This window comes from Saccostrea cucullata, unplaced genomic scaffold (genome assembly GCF_032062105.1).
Source record: "Saccostrea cucullata isolate Sc308-1 unplaced genomic scaffold, CSIRO_AGI_Scuc_v1 ctg20, whole genome shotgun sequence".
Classification (NCBI taxonomy): Eukaryota; Metazoa; Mollusca; class Bivalvia; order Ostreida; family Ostreidae; genus Saccostrea; species Saccostrea cuccullata.
The window spans coordinates 1-21,467 of NW_026936980.1; the positions used below are offsets into that span (position 1 = coordinate 1).

The following is a 21,467-nucleotide window of genomic DNA, read 5'->3' on the forward strand; positions in this document are numbered from 1 at the left end:
CTTGACATAAGCTTCGAATTTATCAAAGTGTACCTTGAGTGTCTTTCGTTCCTCTTCGTTTAGATTCCATGTGGAATATATGTCACGTCCTTTCTGGCCAACCCAGATCATCAGATATGCGCACTTTTCGTCCTCAGTTTTCTTTTTCAGGGGTCCCGAGAATGCGAAGTTCACGTGCTGCAAAAACGATTTCCACTGGCCTTCCAAATCATCACTTGCCCAGTCCATGCGTTGAACCCGACAACAAATCCATCACTCTCTCCCGTCTTTTTCACGGACAGGATAACCGTCGATGGCTTGTATTTGTGATACTGTGATCAGATTACTTCTGACACCATGTTGTATACGTATGATACTAAGACGCCATATTAATTGGAACTCTTTTATTACGAAGATAACAAAGTAATAATCAATTCGTACAACAAATGATTCATATATGACAATGTGCACGATTTAAATGAAGTGAGAGAAGGATTGAGTATTTTTACAACAAAAATCCATTTTATGATTTATAAGTTATTGATATTTTTTTAAAACAAATTCTTGCCTCAAAACGAGCCAAAAAGAATTTCCTCTATATAATTCTATAGAAGCTCGATAATGTTACGACAACGATAGATATTTAGCATTAAATTTCAAAAAATAAAAAAAAACGATGTAGACAAGGGACTATATTCGGTAATGACGAATATTTGCCCCCAAAATCAAACTTTGCCGGTTAAATATATAATTATATTCTAAAACAGGGGCTATCTGCAAACTTCAAAGCACTGAATATTTTCATAAGCCATGACGTCATATGTTTAATATGACGTCATGAAAATGATGTTAATTTAACATTTTTACTATTTCTGCAGAAAAAGGCGTATATTACGTCGATATATTGATTGGAAATCACCGAGCACAGGTCTGTTTCAGCTCAATATTTTGATAAGCCATGACGTCATATGTTGGATATGACGTCACGAATAACGGGTCATTAATCGTCTTTATATCGCCATAAATTACATGTATCAATGTATGTAACTCTAGGTAATTCAGAGGCGGAGGAGCGGATCTATCAATTTTAACAGAACGTGGGCGGATTACAAAGGAGGGTTTGGGAACCTAGGAGATTCTTTCTGGCTTGGTATATGTTTTTGTTTGTTATTTCCCAGAAAATGATCACTTAATTAAAACACATACCTTTTTTTCATTTCATTTTATATCACAGGATTAGATGAATATCAAAACATGCCCAGCATATCTCTATAATCGCAAAATTACTTTCAAGTTAAAAAAATGTTTATGCATATATTTGGTTGATAACAACATGCACTGGTATAATTGAAGATTACTACTCCTGTGCACAGTTAAAATCTAGCACAGAATGAGCTAGCACAAGACTTGAATATTCTCTCGAATATGTAAGTTCACGTATTCTTATTATTATATTGTTTAGGAAATGAGGTCATCCATGAACTTACTAAGGCAAGGAACACATCCCTGTACCTTTCTATCACACTGAAAAATAACATGACGTTATATGAATTATACAACCAATTTTCTGTTGAGGATGAAACCAATAGGTACCAACTCTTTCTCGGAGGGCCAGTAACCGGAACGTTAGGTAAGGGGCGGAGAGAGAGAGGGGGTGAGAGAGAGAAAGGGGGGAAACAGAGAGAAAGACTGCATTACAAAAAACACGTAGGCAAAGGGAAAATCAAAGAAAATGTAATAAACAGAAAATTCAATATTTTGTAGATGAATATGGAATTTATATCACTCGCTAGACAGGATTTTTTGATATTTCACTCGTGCTTCGCACTCGTGAAAATATAAAAAAAAAAAACCTGTCCCACTCGTGAAATAAATTCCATATTCAACTACAAAACATTGAATATCATCTATTTATTTCTATTTATATAAAACAAACAATATGATAAATTCTGCATTTATCTCAGGCTTTGCCTCAGTTGATAATGTTTTTCTTGGTGTGAAAGTTTTCAATGTTACCACCAACTCTGTAAAGGACTGATCTATTGATTCCTTTACAAATATAGGCGACAGTATGTTACACAGTCAACAAAGCTATTATGAACTGTCAGGAATGTACTTCAGCACCATTGACAGAGACAACGATCAGGCCCCGGGTCACTGCGCTGTTAACAGAGACGGCGGGTGGTGGTTCAATTACTGCGCTGATGCCTTCCTTAACGGACCCTGGTATCCCGAGTACTGGCACCGGCCGTGGAATCCTACACTTACTGATGGAAAACAGATAAAGGAAACTCTTATGATGATAAAGCCTCATTAGGTGTCTTACATTTAAACAGTGAATCGTTTTTATTAGATATAGTGTTAATGCAATTATGAAATTTTCTCCCAAGGCACCTGATTTCACAACTGATGTTTTGGAGGTCCGTGTTTGCTCTGCTCCTATTGTGTATTGTTTTACGGACTTTTGGGCTTGAATACTGTTCATTATCTACATATATTCATTCTACACACCGTTAATGTCATTAGACTACATCTTTCAAAACATATTCATTCATTGTTCAACTTCAATGTTTGTGATGCCAAGATGAAAATCACCCCTTTACCTTTTGAAATCCCGTCCGTGTTATGGTGTTTTGACTGTTGTAGCTTTCTTCACACTTTATAAGAAAAATATATATAGAACATAAATCTGCTGCTCATGTCGTGTCATTGTTATCCCACATTAACAGGTCAATTAAGCTTCACTAACTCATGTTACTGTGTTACCGGTATTTTTTGTTTAGTGCGATCCTTAATATCGACGAGTTACTGTAAACAGCCGTGAGATAGGTTTGGTCTAATTAAATGAGTTTGTTGATATATGTGATCTTTCGTACAATATCCCAATAACTGTTTACAGTGAAATAAAAGATACTTAAGAGCTGTTAAGCGTCAGTAAATTTTGTAGTGTTGTTGATTGTCGTCGATATCCGACAGTTATTGCGATGTTCTGTCATCCTTGAACTATTAGTAAGGCATGGCATTCTCGGTGCTTCGTAAATAGTGTCTCTCAAATGACAATTAGATGCTCATTGGTTAAGATATTAATAACATTAAACATATAATTCTTGTTAACAACGATGAGTCCACCTCTTTGCCATACAAACGCTGTTATTGAATATTTGCAATACTCATTGACATTCGCCCGAATTTCTATCCCTTTTATATATAAACAGGGAATGAAAGCTACACATTACGTTCAGACGTCAATTATGTAACGTCGAGAATACCACGCCTTACTGAAAGTCCCAGGTTAATAGAGAATAGCGCTAAGGAAACCTTCAGAGATATAAGGGTGAATACATGTAAAAGAAAGTCCTTGTGAAAAGTATTTACATTTTCCATTATTATGTTCCCCAAACGAAGTTGGGGAACATATTGTTTTTACTCTGTTTCTTATTATTATTATTTTTCTTCTCGGGAAAATTTTGTCCGCGAATGATCTTGTAAAGTACACATCCGATTAAGGGGAAACCTTTTTAGGGTAAGTAGGCATGTTATGTAGATTTGCGGAACAAAGGTCATTTTGCGCGCACGTGCTTGCAAGAGCGCGCACGTGCAACACGTGAAATGACCAATATACTTGAAATTGCCGTAACTTTTACATTTTTCGATGTAATGCTTTGATATTTAGAATATATAGACATATTATAAATGTAGATAAGGTGACATTGTCAACATGCCATTTTGTGTGCACGTGCTTGCAAGAGCGCGCACGAGCAACACGTGAAATGACTGATTTAATTGAAATAGGCGTAAATTTTTACCTTTTTTATGAAATGCTTTGAAACTCATAATATAAGGATATAGTAGTAGCATAGACAATATGACATGGTCAAAATAGCAAGATCTCACGCGCATGCACGTGCGCTTCGCTCTGATTGGCTGAAACTAAAGTCTCAATATCTTTCTTGTTTTTTGATGAAATTCTTTGAAATTTTGAACATAGCCATGCATTAGGATATACTACAACATGATATATAACAATTTTCATGAAAACACGTGCTTGCACATGCGCTGCAATCTGATTGGCTGAAACTTTAAATAGCTATAACTCCCTTGGTTTTCAACCAAACAGGATGGGATTTGGAACATAGATAGATATAATAGACTTCTACAAGAGAGTATGGTCACCATGCACATCCATACACGTGCGTGTACGCGCGCCGCAATCTGATTGGCTGAAACTTTAAATAGCTATAACTCCCTTAGTTTTCAACCAAACAGATTGAGATTTGGAAGATAGATAGAGGTAATAGACTTCTACAAGAAGGTATGTCACCATGCTCATGTGTGCACGTGCGTGCACGTGAAATGAGTCAAATAAAAAATACAATTGAATGAGCGTATTTTTTAATACTTTTGGATTAAATACTTTAATATTAAGTAACTTAAAAGTATATAGATTGTGTAGACAAGATGATATGGTCATTACGCACATGCATTCACATGCGAACGCGTGCAATGCTAAAATTTGAATGAACTTGGTTCCCTTCTGGGTAAACGTTGTTAAAGTCTCAAATGCATAAAGTTTGTCCTATTTAATGAAGCTTACAGGGAATATGGCACAAAAAGGGAGATGGGGAGCGTTTGGGGAACATCTGTAACGGTCCCCGTTACAATTAGCACTAGTTTTTTCTTCTTCAGATTTCTCACTCCATATATAATTCGGAACTCTTCTTGTGAATAAATGTATTCACCGTATTATTTGTGGTATTGTTATTGAATGAGTTATTATTTAAGGATTTCGATGTCTAACAGGACTATTTCGGTAAAAATAACATTTGTAGCTGTTTTTAACATCTGCACTTTTCGTAACTATGCAGAGTTATCGACCATTGAAGACAAGCGTGTAGACGCCATGACAACCCTCCCTTTTCACAAACTTTGAAATACATACATGGAGACCTTTTATATATGTAATATGGAGTTTTACTTTATTCAATGTAATGATATTACCTAAAATATACTAGTACTATAGAGGGGACTTCTAACTCCGTCTTTCATATATTTCAATAAACAGGATATGTATAGATTTTTAACATCCGGTGATGTTAATACATTCGAGGTTGTTTTTCCGACCTCTGACGGAAGGATCCGAGATGATGCGATCACACAGCTTTAAAGACGCTGACATCATATGTAGCACCAAAACAGAGGAAAATAACTGAATAGAGGAAGGAACAAATGTTTTTTATGATGTAACTTTAGACAAAATGCTGTTAAAAAAAATTTTTTTCATAGTAAATATATTTATGAGTTTACCGAGTTCTCAAAATAGCATGTATCGTTTATTGTTTAAAAGAAATCAGGTAGCTTTTTTAGGTCACCCGATTCAATCAGGTGACCTATTGCAATCTGTTTTCGTCCATCGATGTGCATCGTTCGTCGGTCGTAAAATTTAAAACATGTTCAGCAAATTTGGAACCATTTGCTCATTAAAAAATCTTCTTCTTAAGAACCACTGGGCCAGAAAAGCTGAAACTAATTTGGAAGCATTCTGGGGTAGTTTAGATTCTTAATTGTTCAAATGATGGCCCCCGGGGTTGGGTGGGGCCACAATAGGGAATCAAAGTTTTACATAGAAAATTAGAAATATGTAGATAAAATCTTTAAAAATCTTCTTCTCAAGAACCACTGGGCCAGAAAAGCTGAAACTTAAGGATATCCGATCCTCCGTCAGGAAGGATAACTCCAAAAATTAACATTTAATTTGAAATGCATCAAAATTAAGCTTGAAAATGAAATTTTTTCGCGCAACAATTTTCATTTTATTCATCTTTATAAGATTCAAGGTCTTTGGAAGTCTTAGAAAAGGTCTTATAAAAGTTGACATATGTACCCTATAAAAGGGGAAAATTTTAATACAGTTTTGGAGAAATAAGATTTTCTTGAATCCAGCTTTAGATACCAATGGTTATTAGCATGATTTGAAATGAGAAGTGATTTATGGTGTCTTGCAAAGATAGCAAAAGCCTTTTACACTATGTATTATAGAATATATGACGGAAACAGAAGACAAAAAAAGAATACAAAATAAGTATAAAAATCATGACAATTTCTCTGAATGCCTGGATACCCATCTTTTTTAGCCTAAAATATATTTGTTAATCAATTAGAAAATGCAAAGTTGATATTCCAATTCGCTTTTTCTGCAATAATATTGGAGATTTTACAATTTTCCCTATATAATATGATTAACTTTGATTTTTAATTTTAAAGAAATATTGTGGATAAAATTACTTATTTTATAAGTTATATTTACAGTACTTTCTTTCGTTTGTAAGGAATTTATTGTACAGAGAGGCGTGGCACTCGAGTCGCGCAGCGACGAGACAGCCACGCCTCTCTGTATAATAAATTCCTTACAAACGAAAGACAGTGTCTGTAAATGTCTTGTGTCATGGTCATTTGCATAGCCACTCCCTAGACATCAAACTGCACGCGACATTACGTCACGGGCCTATGTCCATCTTATACGGTTCAAACTAATCAGAAAGTACGAAGGAGATGGTTGCATTGGAAAGTAAAGCGATGTTAAAAGAGTGTGCAATTGTATTTGATGGATTAATTTAAGCAGTTTGAATATTTCAAAAAAAAAAAAACATAAGGTACTGGAAACCTGGATCCGTCCGCAAAATGATCCGCTTCATTACTGTTACTACGGATATGGTTGCATGTCCGGAGGAAATCCGAATAGAGTACGGTAGCCACAGGTGTCAAAATTATGGAATGCATTGTGAAAAAGTCCGAATGCATACTTGTATATTATACGAACATGTATCAGTGTGCATGTAACTCAAGGAACCCAGGAAACAGGTATTTTTAAGAAAATCATCGAACTGCGCGTGTTTTCAATATTGTCAGATTTAAATTATCTTGTTTTCATTTGAATATACGTGTTTTTAGTGAAGTTCTGTGTATTGTTTTTATTTTTTGTTTAAAGCAGTTAACTAATGAGTTTACGTACGTATTTCTCTTGAAAATGGATTTCACGTAATTCAGGGATGGAGTCGATTACATTAAAAAGAAATTAATCAAATTACAATTACTTTGACTTTCTCTCCAATTAAATTACAGCTAGGCTTTATAAATCATGTAATTAATTGCTTTATAATTACTTTACAAAAACTGTAATTAATTAATTACAGTCAAGTACAATTACTTTTTTGTTCAATTACCCCATCCCTGTCACGTATGCATTTATAGAGTGAAGGGGGGGGGGGGTAGATTCTGTGAGATTTCTCATTTTTCCTCTAGATATTGTGTATAAGCTTACAGAAATTGAAAAAAAAATATTTAAAAACCATCGAATTCCGTCGGAAGTTATTGTACGGTAAATTGGAAGTTATTGTACGGCGAAGCACCGCCCCCTAGAAGTTATAGTACGTTAGAATTCAGTCAAAGGTTTTCTATCTGATTTAAAGTATGGCCAACATCAAAAGAAAAAGTACCGCACCATGACACAATTTAACTTTGTGGATTCAGAGATACTTTTAATGAGTATTTTTGATTATTAACTGCTGATTTTATAAACCTGAGGATCGGACTACCTTAAGTGGAAGCATCCTGGGGTAGTGCAGATTCTAAACAGTAGAAACCATGACCCCGTGTGAATAATTGGGCGGGGCCACAATAGGAAATCAAAGTTTTACTTAGAAATATATAGGAAAGATATTTAAAAATCTTCTAAAAGAACCACTGGGCCAGAAAAGCTGAAACTTATTTGGAAGCATTCTGGGGTAATGTAGATTCTAAATTGTTCAAATCATGACCCTTAGGGGGTTGGGCGGGGCCACAATAAGGAATCAAAGTTTTACATAGAAATATATCAGAACAAGTTTTGAAAATCTTCTTCTCAAGAACCGCTGGACCAGAAAAGCTGAAACTTCTTTGGAAGCATTCTGGGGTAATGTAGATTCTAAATGGTCCAAATTATGACCTGTGGGGTACAAGGGAGTTACAATAGGTATAATAACGGGGGGGGGGGGTATCTGGTTAAGAATAGCATGGTCAAAGCATCTCAGGTGAGCGATGTGGCCCATAGGTCTCTTGTTGTACAGTTATAAAATATTTGGGCAAAGGGGTACAATTTTTTTTTAATTTCATGGTCAATGCCACCCTAGGGTGTAATATGTGGGTGAAAAATCATAAAAGTTGTTAACCATACAGTTCTTAACAAGAGGCCCATGGGTCACATCGCTCAACTGAGCAACTTTGACCATTCTATCACTCAAAAGATTTCCCGCTTTGTAATACCTATCTTGACCTTGACAATTCTAATTGGTCATGATTCAAACAATTTAGAATCTATACTAGCCCAGGATAAAACCCGCTTGTTCTTGAAAAGAAGATTTTTAAAGTTTTTTTTACCCATATACTTCAATGTAAAACTTGGATTCCCATTTGTGGCCCAGCCCTACCTCAGGGGTTATGAATTGAACAATTTAGTTTACCAAGGGCCGCTAAGCAGAAATGTTCTTAAATCTGCCAAAAGCCTACGGTAACAGTGGACTCAAAATTCCCCACACGGATGTTTTTTCTTAGTGCAGGTTGATTCACAAAGTAACAGTTACTTTTATGCTTATGTATTAAATTTCACACAGTTCTGCGTCTCAAGTCTTTTTGTGTTGATTATGAGTTGCGTCAAGCGAAAAGGGACCTTCGTGACCAAATTTTCGGAAATCGGTTTTTCACCGTTTCTGACAGAGCTAGTCTTTCTGAATATTTTGATGCCAAATACTTTATTATATACCTTCTAAATTCTAATTAAAACTCCAAATGAAAATAATGCAATACAAACAGGATAACGCTGTAAAACGTTGAATAACGTCACATAACGTCATTGATACTTGGAACATGCATGATTACTAAATCACATTTTTGTATTAGTTAGAAATTATTTTTTTCTATAGATGTTTTTCAAATATATATTTCTCCAAATATTAGCATTTTTATGATTGTATACATTGTAAAATAGTGATAATTTAAAGGTTGTTGAAGAAAATATCATCTAAATGTACATGTAATATACATATTGAAATAATATAGTAAGTAGTAAATTTTCAAGGAGTATATTCAACGACATTATCTCACCCTTTTTTCTACATCATCTACATAATCATGCTTTAATCACTGGAAATTAGTATTTGAATGGATCCTTGACCAGGGATAGACCGCTGACCATAAAAAAGAAAAAAAAAACAAAAAAGGTTCCTACTCTGAAATCATCTCGTAAGGCATTCGTTACAACACGGCCATTTTCCAAGAGAAATTATTTCTTGTTGACGAAATTGACCGAGTTACTACGATTGCTCGCAATAGGGTTAAAAAGAATATCACTGTTCATTTAGTAAGGTCGTAAGGATTGATCCCTGTCAGTGGAATTTTATTAATTTTCTTTTCCGGTATAATCAGCAAACCCGCCTCCACAAAAACAAACCCTTAGGCAGTGCCTACATGTATTTTTTAAGGTACTTCTCTGAACTAAATTTAAGGGGTGGTTGGGGTGCAACCCTTCAGTCATTGTAATTTGTTGCCTGTCAATTATTGGACACTTCTTTCAATCAAAGTACTCAGAAGTACAGAGAGCCGGGCTTATTTACAGAGTAGGATCATTATGAATTTCTTACATGAATCATACGTTTATATTGTATTAACAGATTAAAAAAAAGAATATCAGATTTAGAATTCTGATGAAAAAATCATTTTAAATCTATCAATATAAATGATAAGACACTGACAGTGAGTTTCTATCCTAATACCACAGTCCGATTTTGTCAGAATCAGAATTAATCTGGTACCGCAACTGAAAATAAACAAACAGGCCAGTCTGGTTCCCTCTCCTGCTTTTCTTCGTATGTGTAGAGAACTAAGACACATGTAACCCTGATTATCAAAACTCCTTACACCAATGAACTATGTTCTTTGACTTAAGACTGAAGTTTTCAAAGGTACTAAATATGTTTATTTATTTAGATAAAACTTCGTTTTATTTTTGTTGCTTTATTTAGCGTTTGTATTATCTCAAAAGCGGTTGAGAGTAAGAACTATATTTTTACACGTAACTTTAAAATGGCGACTATGGGGTTAACATCCTGTCTTGAACAGGATCACATAAGCCGGCAATTGCTCTTTGAGCAATAAGCCCGGTTAAAAACGATTTCCCTTAATTTTATTTCAATTGGAAATTATACTGAAATGTGGAAAATCTCTCAATTCAAAATAGAATAAACGTATTTTACCCCCCCCCCCCCCCAAAAAGATGTTACTTGTCTGCATGACAATGATTTAAGATGCTAAAATTGAATTAAATATACTGGTTTATACATAGTATTCATAAGTTATAACTACTTTAAGTGGACTTGACCTAAAAAAAATGTGATTCTTCAGGAAAATACACCACACCAACATCAAAGCAAAATCTAAATTTACCGTCAGTCCTATATAATGGTACAATTGTCACTTAACTACATATGAAAACTAGTAACATTGTAAAAAAATAAACTTTTTGTACATTTGATAAAGGTTAATATTGTGTTTTTTAGAATGTAGAAAAAACGTGTTTTTTATTCTGATTAAAAAAAAAATTAAGGAATTTAATTTGTTCTACACTACCGATAAAAATGCCAAGGTTACGTATATATCTAGGCTTGATGCAACACAATCAATTCAACGTCAGACGTTAAATTTGACGTTCAGAATATACTAAAATGGTTAACGTATAATTTCATAATGTGTCACCTATTCACGAGTTGGTACGTTGTTTCATGCCATAATTTTTGATCAAGTCAAGGGTCCCGAATGACATTCTAACTTACAGCAATCTCTACCCAGAGTTGTCGTTCGCTTTGCTACAACGATAACTCTGGGTAGAGATTGAACTTACAGATGTACAATTTAAACATTACTTGAATAAACAAGTTCATACACAGTTACATTTTGTAAATTAAATAATCAGTTAAATTCATATTCAGTGTCAAAGAGAACAAGAAGAAGAAGATTGAAAAAAAACCTACAACACTTTTTCTAATGATGTGGATTTCAAGACAATGATCCGGTACTTCATTCATTGATCAAATATATGAGCGATATATGGGATATGGTGTACCTGTGTTTTCAAAGTGGTTATGATCGAACTAAAAAAAGAAATTAATAGTAAAATATTTCCATTTCTAATTTTTTTTCTCTGTGATAACTCTTTCAAAGTTAGGGGTAGTTTTTATTTCTTGATAATTCTGCCGTAATGTAAATTAGGCAGGTCGATAGGTCGGGAGCTAAGGAGGCCTAATACGCATGCAATTCTCGTGCGCACCTGTCTCTGTGTCTGACGCTAAGGAGGCCAAATATGCATGTAAATCTCGTGCGGCTGCTTTGTGTTTGACGTCGGTTGGCGAGGACTATTGATATTGGCATGGAAGTCATCATGTGATTTAAATCTATTTTATATCTACATTTTTAAAGTCTAAATCTACTATTTTATTTCACAATGAAATGGAAATATAAGGAATCACTGTCTTAAGTTAGGAGGGTATGTCAGGAACATCAACAATAGTGGGAAACATGGGATAATTTAAGCATAACGGGCTTCGCCCGTTATGCAAATTATCCCATGTTTCCCACTATTGTTGATGCTCTGACATACCCTCCTAACTAGACAGTGATTCCTTAAATAAATACGTGAAAACAAAAATGAACAAGCAAAATCAAAACGAAAAATTAATTAATTAAAAAAATAATAAGAGAGAGTAAAGAAAAGAAAATTCGGAATTTTTCCTTGAAAGGCTTCCCTTTCCGTAGTAATACAAACGAGCACATCCAAAAACGGGGAGGGGGGGGGGGGTAATCAAACCTTTTAATTACAATATTATGTAAGATTACAAACTCAAGATATGCTCATATTTATAGTCCGGAACTACTATTTTTGCATGAAATAATAAGAAAATAAGACTCATGACCTACATGCGTCTGATTCAATACATGACCTATTTCGCTCTTAATTTTCGACTTCAACAACATCAGCTTAACCTTAAGTTACCGTGTTTAGTTTTAATTTATTCGTTTGATTTAGGCAATGAAAACAACACCACAAATTAGTTATGAAAATTATCACTGTTTATTATCTTCACATTTTATTGCGTCATACAGCTAAATTTTCAAACCTTTGTTGCGCTAAAGGTGACGTGTTAATTTAAGTGAGTAAATATGGAAGTCCGTATGGCTTTTGCCGCTTCATCCTTTATGGCAATACAGACAGAGTTTCTTAGCTGCTGCATTCGTATTTTTGTTCTTAATATAAATTGACAAAATGTTATAATTGCAACCATGCTAGAATCAGTGAACTTGATTCGAACATTTAATCTCCTTTGATCACAAACTTTAGGCACTGAGCATTCTCGGGCCTTTCTGGAAACAATCTGGAATGTGTTACATATACCCCCCCCCCCACAAAAAAAAAATCCAAAAAAAAAAAAGAAAGAAACAAAACATTGAAATAAATGCTAAGGACCATTTGCTTATCTGTAGAGACTGGAGCTCAGTCGGAAAGGCAAAAGAAGCGATTGTTTTCATAGCCTATGCACGTACATTGATTTGTTGATGAACATTTTTGACAGCTCACGAATAAATCAAACCATTCATAAACAATCAAAAATTAAATTAGTTTATATATATATTTTTTTTTAAAACTTGCCAGTAAACCTATAAATTGACGATATTGAAAATTTTTTTTCAAGACAGTTTTAGTCGTGTCTATTTTAAAAGAAAATATGTATTACGCAAAGATACTTTTGTTTTGCTTTACCGTATTTTTTTTTTTCATCGGCAAACGCGCAGACTAGACGTCACGTCTTTGAAACGCTATTGTGACGTAATTACGTTTATGTCACGAAGGTCTCTTTTCGCTTGACGCAACTCTTATAGATTTTTGAATAGATAAATGTTCGTTATCTTCACCTTTAACACTTTAACAATAATTTTATGTATATCTTTGCGATATGTATGATCTATATTAAACATTAATTTGACAATGTATAAAATATTGCCTAGTCTTTTCATTACTACAGAAATTCATTTGAGAACCAATCATCAATATCCTTAGGCTACTTTTTTTTTTTTTTTTAATTGATTATACACTTGATCAAACGATTAAGACTATGGTAAATGGAATAAAGAAAATGCAAATTCTTCAGCATTTGCAATGTCTCCTGAAAATGACGTTATTTCCCCTAGAAATAATTTCATTTTTTAAATATACATGTAATGGATTTTATGTTTATTACAAACAAATTGTAAAGACAGTTCAAAGAATATGTAAAGATACATGTTAACTAAGATGCATTCAATACCGGTATATACATATTTCTTGATTTCAAATTAGGCGTAAGTATTTTATATATGTATTGTAACTGTGGGGACTAATTTATAAAAACCTTTGAGTTTTGAGAGAGCTTACACTTACGTGTAGATCCGAAACAACCGAGAGTAGCTTCAAATGTCAAAAATCGTTTAAACAATTCTGCAAATATTTCAAAGTATTGTCAACCAAGTTAATGCCCATTCTTTTTATTGACCTAATTTTTAGGAATAATGAAACTTGTTATAAGAACAAAAAATTATGTAATACCGTTATATTGTATTTTAGTTTATGAACTTAAGCATATTAAGCAGTGTTGTGACATCAAGACATTTACAACACCATAGTTATTACATCATTTGAAATAACTGGAGATAAAGGACTTATTTTTTAGTAGTTTGACATACGAACATGGTTAAAAATGATCTGACACATAACTTTCATACAGAGTGAGTTTAGCACCAGGTGCACATTATGAGTGTTAAGAGGCACTGACGTTTTAGAGGTCGGTGTTTGCTTACTCTATATCTAGAGCTGCAGGTTTTTTTTCCAGATTCAGGTTATATAGAACCGGTTGTATTAGAGAAAAGAGGAAAAATCAACAGCAGTGACATTCATAGTGATTACAGTTTTATTTATTGTCTATGTAACCATTACATTGTTTGTGTTATTAGGGATAATATTTTGTGAAAAGATAATGTAAATAAAGAGTATAAATAGCTTTTAAAACATTGGTACTTTTTGTTAAATTTGCAAATCAATCATCATCCCTCTCATCTAAATTTACTACTCTCTCAAAACTAACAAGTAAGTTTTTCTCTTTTTCCAAAAGCTCAAAAGCGTTGTTCATTCGAAAACAAAAACTGTAGTTTTCCGGATTCTTCATAATTTTGGCTCGTATCTGGTCACTTTTAGTTTTGCCCCCGTCTGTAGAATAACACTGGTCGGTTCCACTTTTAAGATTTATCTCCGAATGTCCTGAAGCTTCATCTACTTTTTCATTCTCCGGTTGGCTTGTATCATCACGGATGTCAGGATGATTTGAATAGACCATTCCCAAAACATCAACAGCATATTGGGACACTGAATTGTCTCTCGCAAAAACAATCGATCCACTGTCACCAGGAGTAGAGAATGGACAACCTAAGCCTTTGACAACAAAACTTTCTCTTTTATTAACAACATCATAGAATGCACGACTGACTACACGACCACGTGTCCAATTTGTTTTTGAACCGTTTTTATGTACAATACCAACATGTATTGGGAAAAATTCCGAAACCTCTGCGTTGCACGATTTTTCGTCATCCCGTCTAAATTCTAAATCGCATTTATCAGAAAAATCTTTACTAATTTCGATAACTGCAAAATCACAAGAGTTTTCACGGGTAGTAAAAATGCATTTTCCAATTTCCTTTTCTTCTCCATCTATATTTGCATAAGCTGGATCATTCGTTGATGGATATAGATGGTTACACGTCAAAGCGTATGCTTCGGAACAGCTTTCAGAGGATTTGGTGTCTTTAACAAATCCGCCTAAAGTACCACATTCAACATTTTCCCCTGAAGGACTGGGTTTGCGTAACTCCCCACCTTGTTTTAATTGAGTTGCACATTTCATAATGAATTTCTTTCTCTCAATATGAAGTCTATGTTTTTCAAAAAAAGTTTGATATTTTCTTTTTAATTTTTCTTTTAGAATATCAGCATCTAAAGTTTCATCCATAAATATCTTAAAGGTGGCGTCTTCCCAGATTCCGAAGGAATTGACATGGGGTTCTCTGGAAAACAAAGTTCTCTTGTCAGTATTTAGGAATGAAAATCATCTGCGAATTCTCAATTATGAAGAACTTATTTTTTCATTATTTTTTTAATTTTCATTTTCAAACGACAAAATTTGCCAGATCTTATGAAATATAGACAATTAAGTTTTGAAAATTTTTCTTTGCATAAAATAAAATTATAAAAAAAAATTTACCTAGAAAGAAGATCTCTTATCTCTTGTGGTATGCTGAAAAAGTCGTTTCTTTTGAATGCATGTTGGTATGTATTTTCTTCAAGAATCACGTGCTTTGAGATAGCTTTCAATTCCATATGAAAGTCTATCAAATCTTCGCTTGAATTATTTTTTGAATGTTTAATTATGTTAATTAATTTTTCTATGTAGTTTTGTATTCCTTTCTCTATGCAAACGGAAATTGCCTTGCGTATTTTCTTCTCATTGTGCTCGATGACTTGGACTTGAGAATCAATCCTTTTCTTTTTTAAGTTTTCAAGATTATTTACTACAACAAGTGTGTGACATGCTCTCATACTATGGATCTAAAGAAAAATATATAATAACATTAATCTTTAAAGCCTTCGATATTAAATATGTTTGAATAGTTTTAAAATGTAATAAAGTTTCAGAATTGATACCTTGGTATCCTTTTGGAGAAAACAAATAAGTGGCGATTCGGACCAAGCCATTTTACCCATTCTTTTATCTTTTCCTGCAATTTATGATCAACAAAATAATAGTTTAGTTATATTCATGGTGTCATATAGATAGAAATAGATTTCTTTTTAACATACTACCTTTTCTGTCAGAAACAAGATTTAATCTTTCTTCTGTAAGGGTGCCAACAAAATCTACTTTAATGACAAGATCGTGTTCAGGTTTCATATTACAAACACCCAGTTCATCAGGGCATAGTTCGTTTGTTTCCATGAGGCGGCAATAACAGTCAAATACCAAGTTGTACACGTATTGAAAATGTGGAAAGCTTTCCAGTGGATAGAATCTGCAATTTCGTGTATATTCTGTAAGGGAAATAATTTTATTAGTTTTTTTTTACAGGGTATAACTTCAAATTACCATCAAATATAGAGTTTAATATTTTCAGTATTTTAAAAGTTTTGTTGCACTTCTCAAACACAGAAGAAAAAGTTTTCATATTACCAGCAGTCTCTCCAAATTCCGTTATTTTTCCATAACCAATGTGTTCATGTTGTAATGATTTGCTTCTCATCACTTTTCTTCTGAATTGCTTTCAAATTAAATAATAATTTTGATGAAGTTTACTTCAGTACTTTCAGCAAAGAGTATGAGCGAACCTCTTCAATCAAAGAGATAAAATGCTTTGCAATCTTCAGATTTCAGAACGGTTTTATCGTCATTTAATTGTTCATTTAAAATCAGGGGCTGTACTCTATATATTGTGTTTTAAAAAAACTTAAAACTTTGGCCAATTTTATAGAATATTTAAGAATATGGAGAAACTGATGAAATTCATGCTGACATAGCACATAGACTAGTCCCGAAATTACGTTATTTGTAAAAGATTCGCTATCATCAAAGTTTAAATTAGATTTTATGCATCTTCAACCAAAACTAAGAATTTTAGATTTTATTTTATTGGCCCTTTTCTTTTTGAAAATAAACTCTTATCGGAGAAAGCTACAAGTGATTCCATATGTAAATTTAAAGATAACTTACAGAGACGGTTACTGAGCTGCCAGGTGTATCAACCAACGTAGAAATGAACAACTCCGTATCATTGGCTGCTCTTCTCTTTTCCTTCACAAGATCTATCATATATTCTTTTAATTCTTCATAATAACGGTAAGGTTTGCTTCTTAAATCTCGAATCTTACTTTTTATTACAACACGGTTATCTTCCCGTCCGACCATTCCAAGAACAATATTTTCTGCTGCATATGTGTTCCAATTATATAGGTTCTCCCAAAAGTCAGTAACTGACCGTAAAGCATCTTTATAAGTGTTAACTTTGAGTTTTTCATCTTGCGGTATATTACAAATATTAAGCAGGATACATATCAATAAATGTATTCCTAGAGAATGTAGATTTATCTCCCTTAAATGTTCGTATTGGCAAGAACAATGTCTTTGAAGGTCACATTTTTGTCCAGTGGGAACGAACAAACTTGACCAATCTTTCCATGACAAACAAGGAGGAGAGTTTTCGCAATTTGTAAGTGAGATTTTAGTAAAATCACATCTGCAACATCTCCGTCTTGTATGCAAATGAAACAATTCGTGTTTGTGTTGAGAAATAAAATCTGTAAGTGGTTGATCTACCTCTTCTTGGACCTTTAACTCCAGTGCTTGTTTTCCTGCAATCAACAACACTTGACACAATTCGACTGGCGAAAACTTTTTATTTACTTCTAGTTTTTCTTCCGAAGGTCCATAAAAATCTGTCAAAATAGAGAGTTTAAATATCTAATACTAAAAATGTGGGCAATCTTCAAAATTTAAAATTATTTATTATTGAAAAACCATTAATAAATACTAATATAGCATAAAGGAAGAAGTGAAGCAAACTTTTTTATGTCAGAGAGAAGAATCTTATTTCAGTATAATTGATATCTAATTGTATTTGTATTATAATCTTCTAAAAGATATTAAAATATGTATTTAAAAAATTAGCTTCTTCAAAACATTATTCTTTGTTTGAAGCAAAATTTAAAGAAATAGTATAAAAACAATTTTGTCTCCATTTAAAAACATTCAAATAATATTGCTTAATATTTACCATGCTGCCAAAAGGACGTCATCTCTATTTTGTGCAGTAAATAAACGCATGTTAATGTTTATAACTTTGAGATATCGTATTTGGGATTTAAAGTCTACCACCTGGCCTAGTAATGAATCAATGAATCTTTTAATGCATTCCCACTTGGTCTTGATTGCTCCAAAGATAAATTCTTTCATTGTTATTTGGGGACAAAAGATTAATAAATAAACCTTTATTGGCTGAAAATATAATTGTACTCTTATTAGTTTTTAACCTCTATAGCCCTACTTTTATTCTAAAAGTTAAAATTAAAGTCAATCCTTAATTTTTTTTCACACTTTCAGTTTTGTAGAATGGAAATTTAAATTTATTGAATTCATGATTAAGGAATCAGAAAGCAAAGCTATATAAGTAATATTTATTGTGAATTTGAAAATGTTTTGTTTTAAACAACACTAAAATCAATTTCTTCAGAGGTCATCATGAAGGATATACATATTCATTAATGAAAGATAGTAAATTGAAAAACAAGATACATATCTACTAGTTTTTGAAGGATTTAAAAAACCTTCAGGTTAATTCACTTACATATGTATTTAACCAAAACATGGTGTATTTCCGATAAACTCAGAGAACCAAAATTCAAGAATTCTTTCTATTTCTTCATCACATTTTATATAGAGTACATAATCTAAACCGTTTCAAATATATCAATAATAATAATAATAAAACAACCGATTTATTTAATGACTTCAAATTTAAATTAAACAAAGTTTACTGTCAATTTAACTTTAGAGACGCGAGGTCATTCAAGTTCAAAATGGTGTAAAAGTTTTCATTTGAAAGTAAATATATGCACATATACGAGGGTTGTCCCAAAACGTTGTAGACAAGGAAAACAGTATAGTTTTTCTTTGCTACATTAAATTTCTTTTCTAATCTAACAAAGAGTAACATTTTATGATCATGCATTTCAAGTTCCATGATGATAGTACATTTATTTAGAAAATAATCAAAAAATAAAGAAACCATGTCATTGTAAATTGGCGCACGAAAGCGAGCGTAGTTTACGTCTTTTATAACGTCATGATCTCTTTTTCTGCTACACAAGCATCTGTTAACATATCAATATTTTTTTTTAATTGGATAAACCACTATTGACTAAAGAACTTATTTAAATTCACTACTGTCCATTTCTTTTTATTTTTAGAAGATTCAAATTTCAGTCGAAATTTAGTCGAAAGATCAGCGAATACACATTGTTTGACGTCGATCATGGCCCAGAATATTCCCCATATGCAGTCTGCGTTTAGCAAGCAGTACTTTACTTCTTATGCTGTAACTACGAGTATTTTAGGTTAAGAAGAAAAACTATCATCGAATCTCAGACCATTTAAAAATAACTTCTCTATTAGAATCTAGTATGAAATGCCACTTTTGTATTCTTTTCCCCGTCTCTGGTCTACATTAATGATATCCAAAAAAATTATTACATCTCCGTGCGTCGGTTACGTGTTTGACGACGTCACGTTCATCAAACACAATTCCAACATCAATTTGAAAATCATGACATCAATCGTCTGTTTCTAATGCTATTTATATGAAAATTTGACATATTATTAAGATTTCTCGTTTCACTGACTTAAATTTGAGTTCAATGTTTAATATAGTACTAAATAAATAAAAGCAAATGTAATAGTTATAGGCGTAAAATATTCCGAATTTCGTTCGTGCGCCAACACACCATATTGACCTTCATATAATCGTCCCAATAGTATCTATATGAAAGTTATATGCTTAAGAATTTACAATTTTTAAGAAACATTGTATATATTATGTCTGTACGAAATTTGGTTAGTATTGATTGCATGTTGACAAAGTTATAAAGATTGTCTACGACTTTTCTCGTAAAATAGTGAATTAATTGTTTTAAGGATAAATACACTATAAAAAGCTTTAAGGTAGAATCTTTTCTTTGGTTATTGATTAGATGAAATACTCAGAGTATATTTGCTTATATGGTAGCTTTTATAAGCTTCCAGTTTCAGTGCAGATTTGAGCCAAAAATCCGTAAAAAGTATTTTTCTCACTTAGAAAACGATCAAAACTTTTTTTTATTTTTGTATCATTTTGTATCTTTATGTGACAACTTTACAATATATGGAAATGAGAAAAAGTTAAATATAGGAAGCATATAAAAATAACTAATGTATCATAAAAATTTAAGTAGATTTAGTAATTTAGAAATTTAGTAAATTTAAGGTTACCCAGAATAAAAAATGGTAATCATGTTTTAATTGAAATTACATATTTTAAACAATGTGAAGATAAGGAACGGTAATAGAAACGAAGCAAAACGTTTATACCGAAAAGGGGACCATAAAATGTAGGCCTATATCTCCCGCGTCTTTCCACATATTTTGCGTAACTCGATCTATTTAATGATATGATTGTAAATTGTAAGGTTTTAAAATGAATATAAAAAAGTATTTAAATGCCTTTGAAATTTTGTGAATGACAGTTTTGATAAAGGTGCAGTCTGTGTGACTGATATTAGACCAACGGACTCTCTGAATTTTACTTAATTATTATAATATTGAAATTTAAAAGTCATTGATAAAGTATTAAATGATTGAATCCATTATGCAATGAGCGCTTGCAATATTATTATAGATACAAAATTCAATTATAGATACAAATCATTCAATTAAGATCAGTGACATTTGCAAAACATTGTCTCTCAAGTGTGTAAATTTATAGAAAAAACATATTCTCAACTGAGGCATTTGGAAGAGTGCCAAAGGAAGCCAAAACAAACTCGTTGTTTTGTACATTGAGGGGACATAAATAAAGATATTCAGAAGTCAAAATAAAAAACAAATTAGGATTTTAAAACATATCTTGTTTCCATATGAATTTAACAGACGAAACTCCACTAATTAAATATCGATTTAAAAGGATGAGATTAATAAAAACACAACAAAATGTTTTAGAGAGGGAGATAAGAAATAGTAATTAGAAGTTGGATCAGATACAATGGAGGAGTAAACATCCCCTGTCCACCGGTCATACCTGTCGGGGCAGCGCGACAAATACCGGTATGTCGACAAGTTACTATGTCAATAATGGCTTAATAATAAATATGAAAAGGTTAACTCAGTATAAGTCAGTATTTGACTGAATAAATAGAGGCATTTTTAACATGGTCATTGTATTTTATAAGTACTGGGTTTAATTTTGTATGTGGTAATCACAATTATATCCAAAAACTCTCTTTCTACTAAGAAAAAAAAATTAAATTTTTAAAACCTGATATAAGTTTTAAATATTTTTAATCAATTTAAATGTGAATAGCAATTCCTAGCTATAATTGATTAAAAACTTTCATCAAAAGTTAAACAAAGATAAAAAGCGGGTACCAGAAAATGTTTACCTATTTTTTTTAATTCTCACTAAAATATCAGATAAAGAAGATACTAGAGGAGAAGAGAACAACAATGTGTGCAAGAAGTGGTGTTCCGAGGAAGAAATGAAAATAAAAAAAATTATCAAAACAATTTGTCTATAAAAAATAT

The 21,467-nt window shown here is 32.5% G+C and overlaps 2 protein-coding genes across 2 annotated transcripts; one reads left to right on the forward strand and one right to left on the reverse strand.

Moving 5' to 3' along the window:
• Window positions 1-292: 292 nt before the first annotated feature.
• On the forward strand, window positions 293-2,296 carry LOC134246961 (fibroleukin-like). Its single transcript, XM_062729306.1, has 3 exons — window positions 293-347; window positions 1,442-1,609; window positions 2,043-2,296. The coding sequence occupies exons 1-3, from the start codon at window positions 293-295 to the stop codon at window positions 2,294-2,296; spliced, it is 477 nt and encodes a 158-aa protein (XP_062585290.1).
• An 11,792-nt stretch (window positions 2,297-14,088) lies between these two features.
• Window positions 14,089-15,868, reverse strand: LOC134246972 (uncharacterized). The gene is made up of 3 exons (XM_062729320.1): window positions 15,791-15,868; window positions 15,351-15,694; window positions 14,089-15,153 (listed from the first exon to the last, which is right to left on the reverse strand). Exons 1-3 carry the CDS (start codon window positions 15,848-15,850, stop codon window positions 14,130-14,132), a joined length of 1,428 nt encoding a protein of 475 aa, XP_062585304.1. The 5' UTR covers window positions 15,851-15,868; the 3' UTR covers window positions 14,089-14,129.
• Window positions 15,869-21,467: the final 5,599 nt, after the last annotated feature.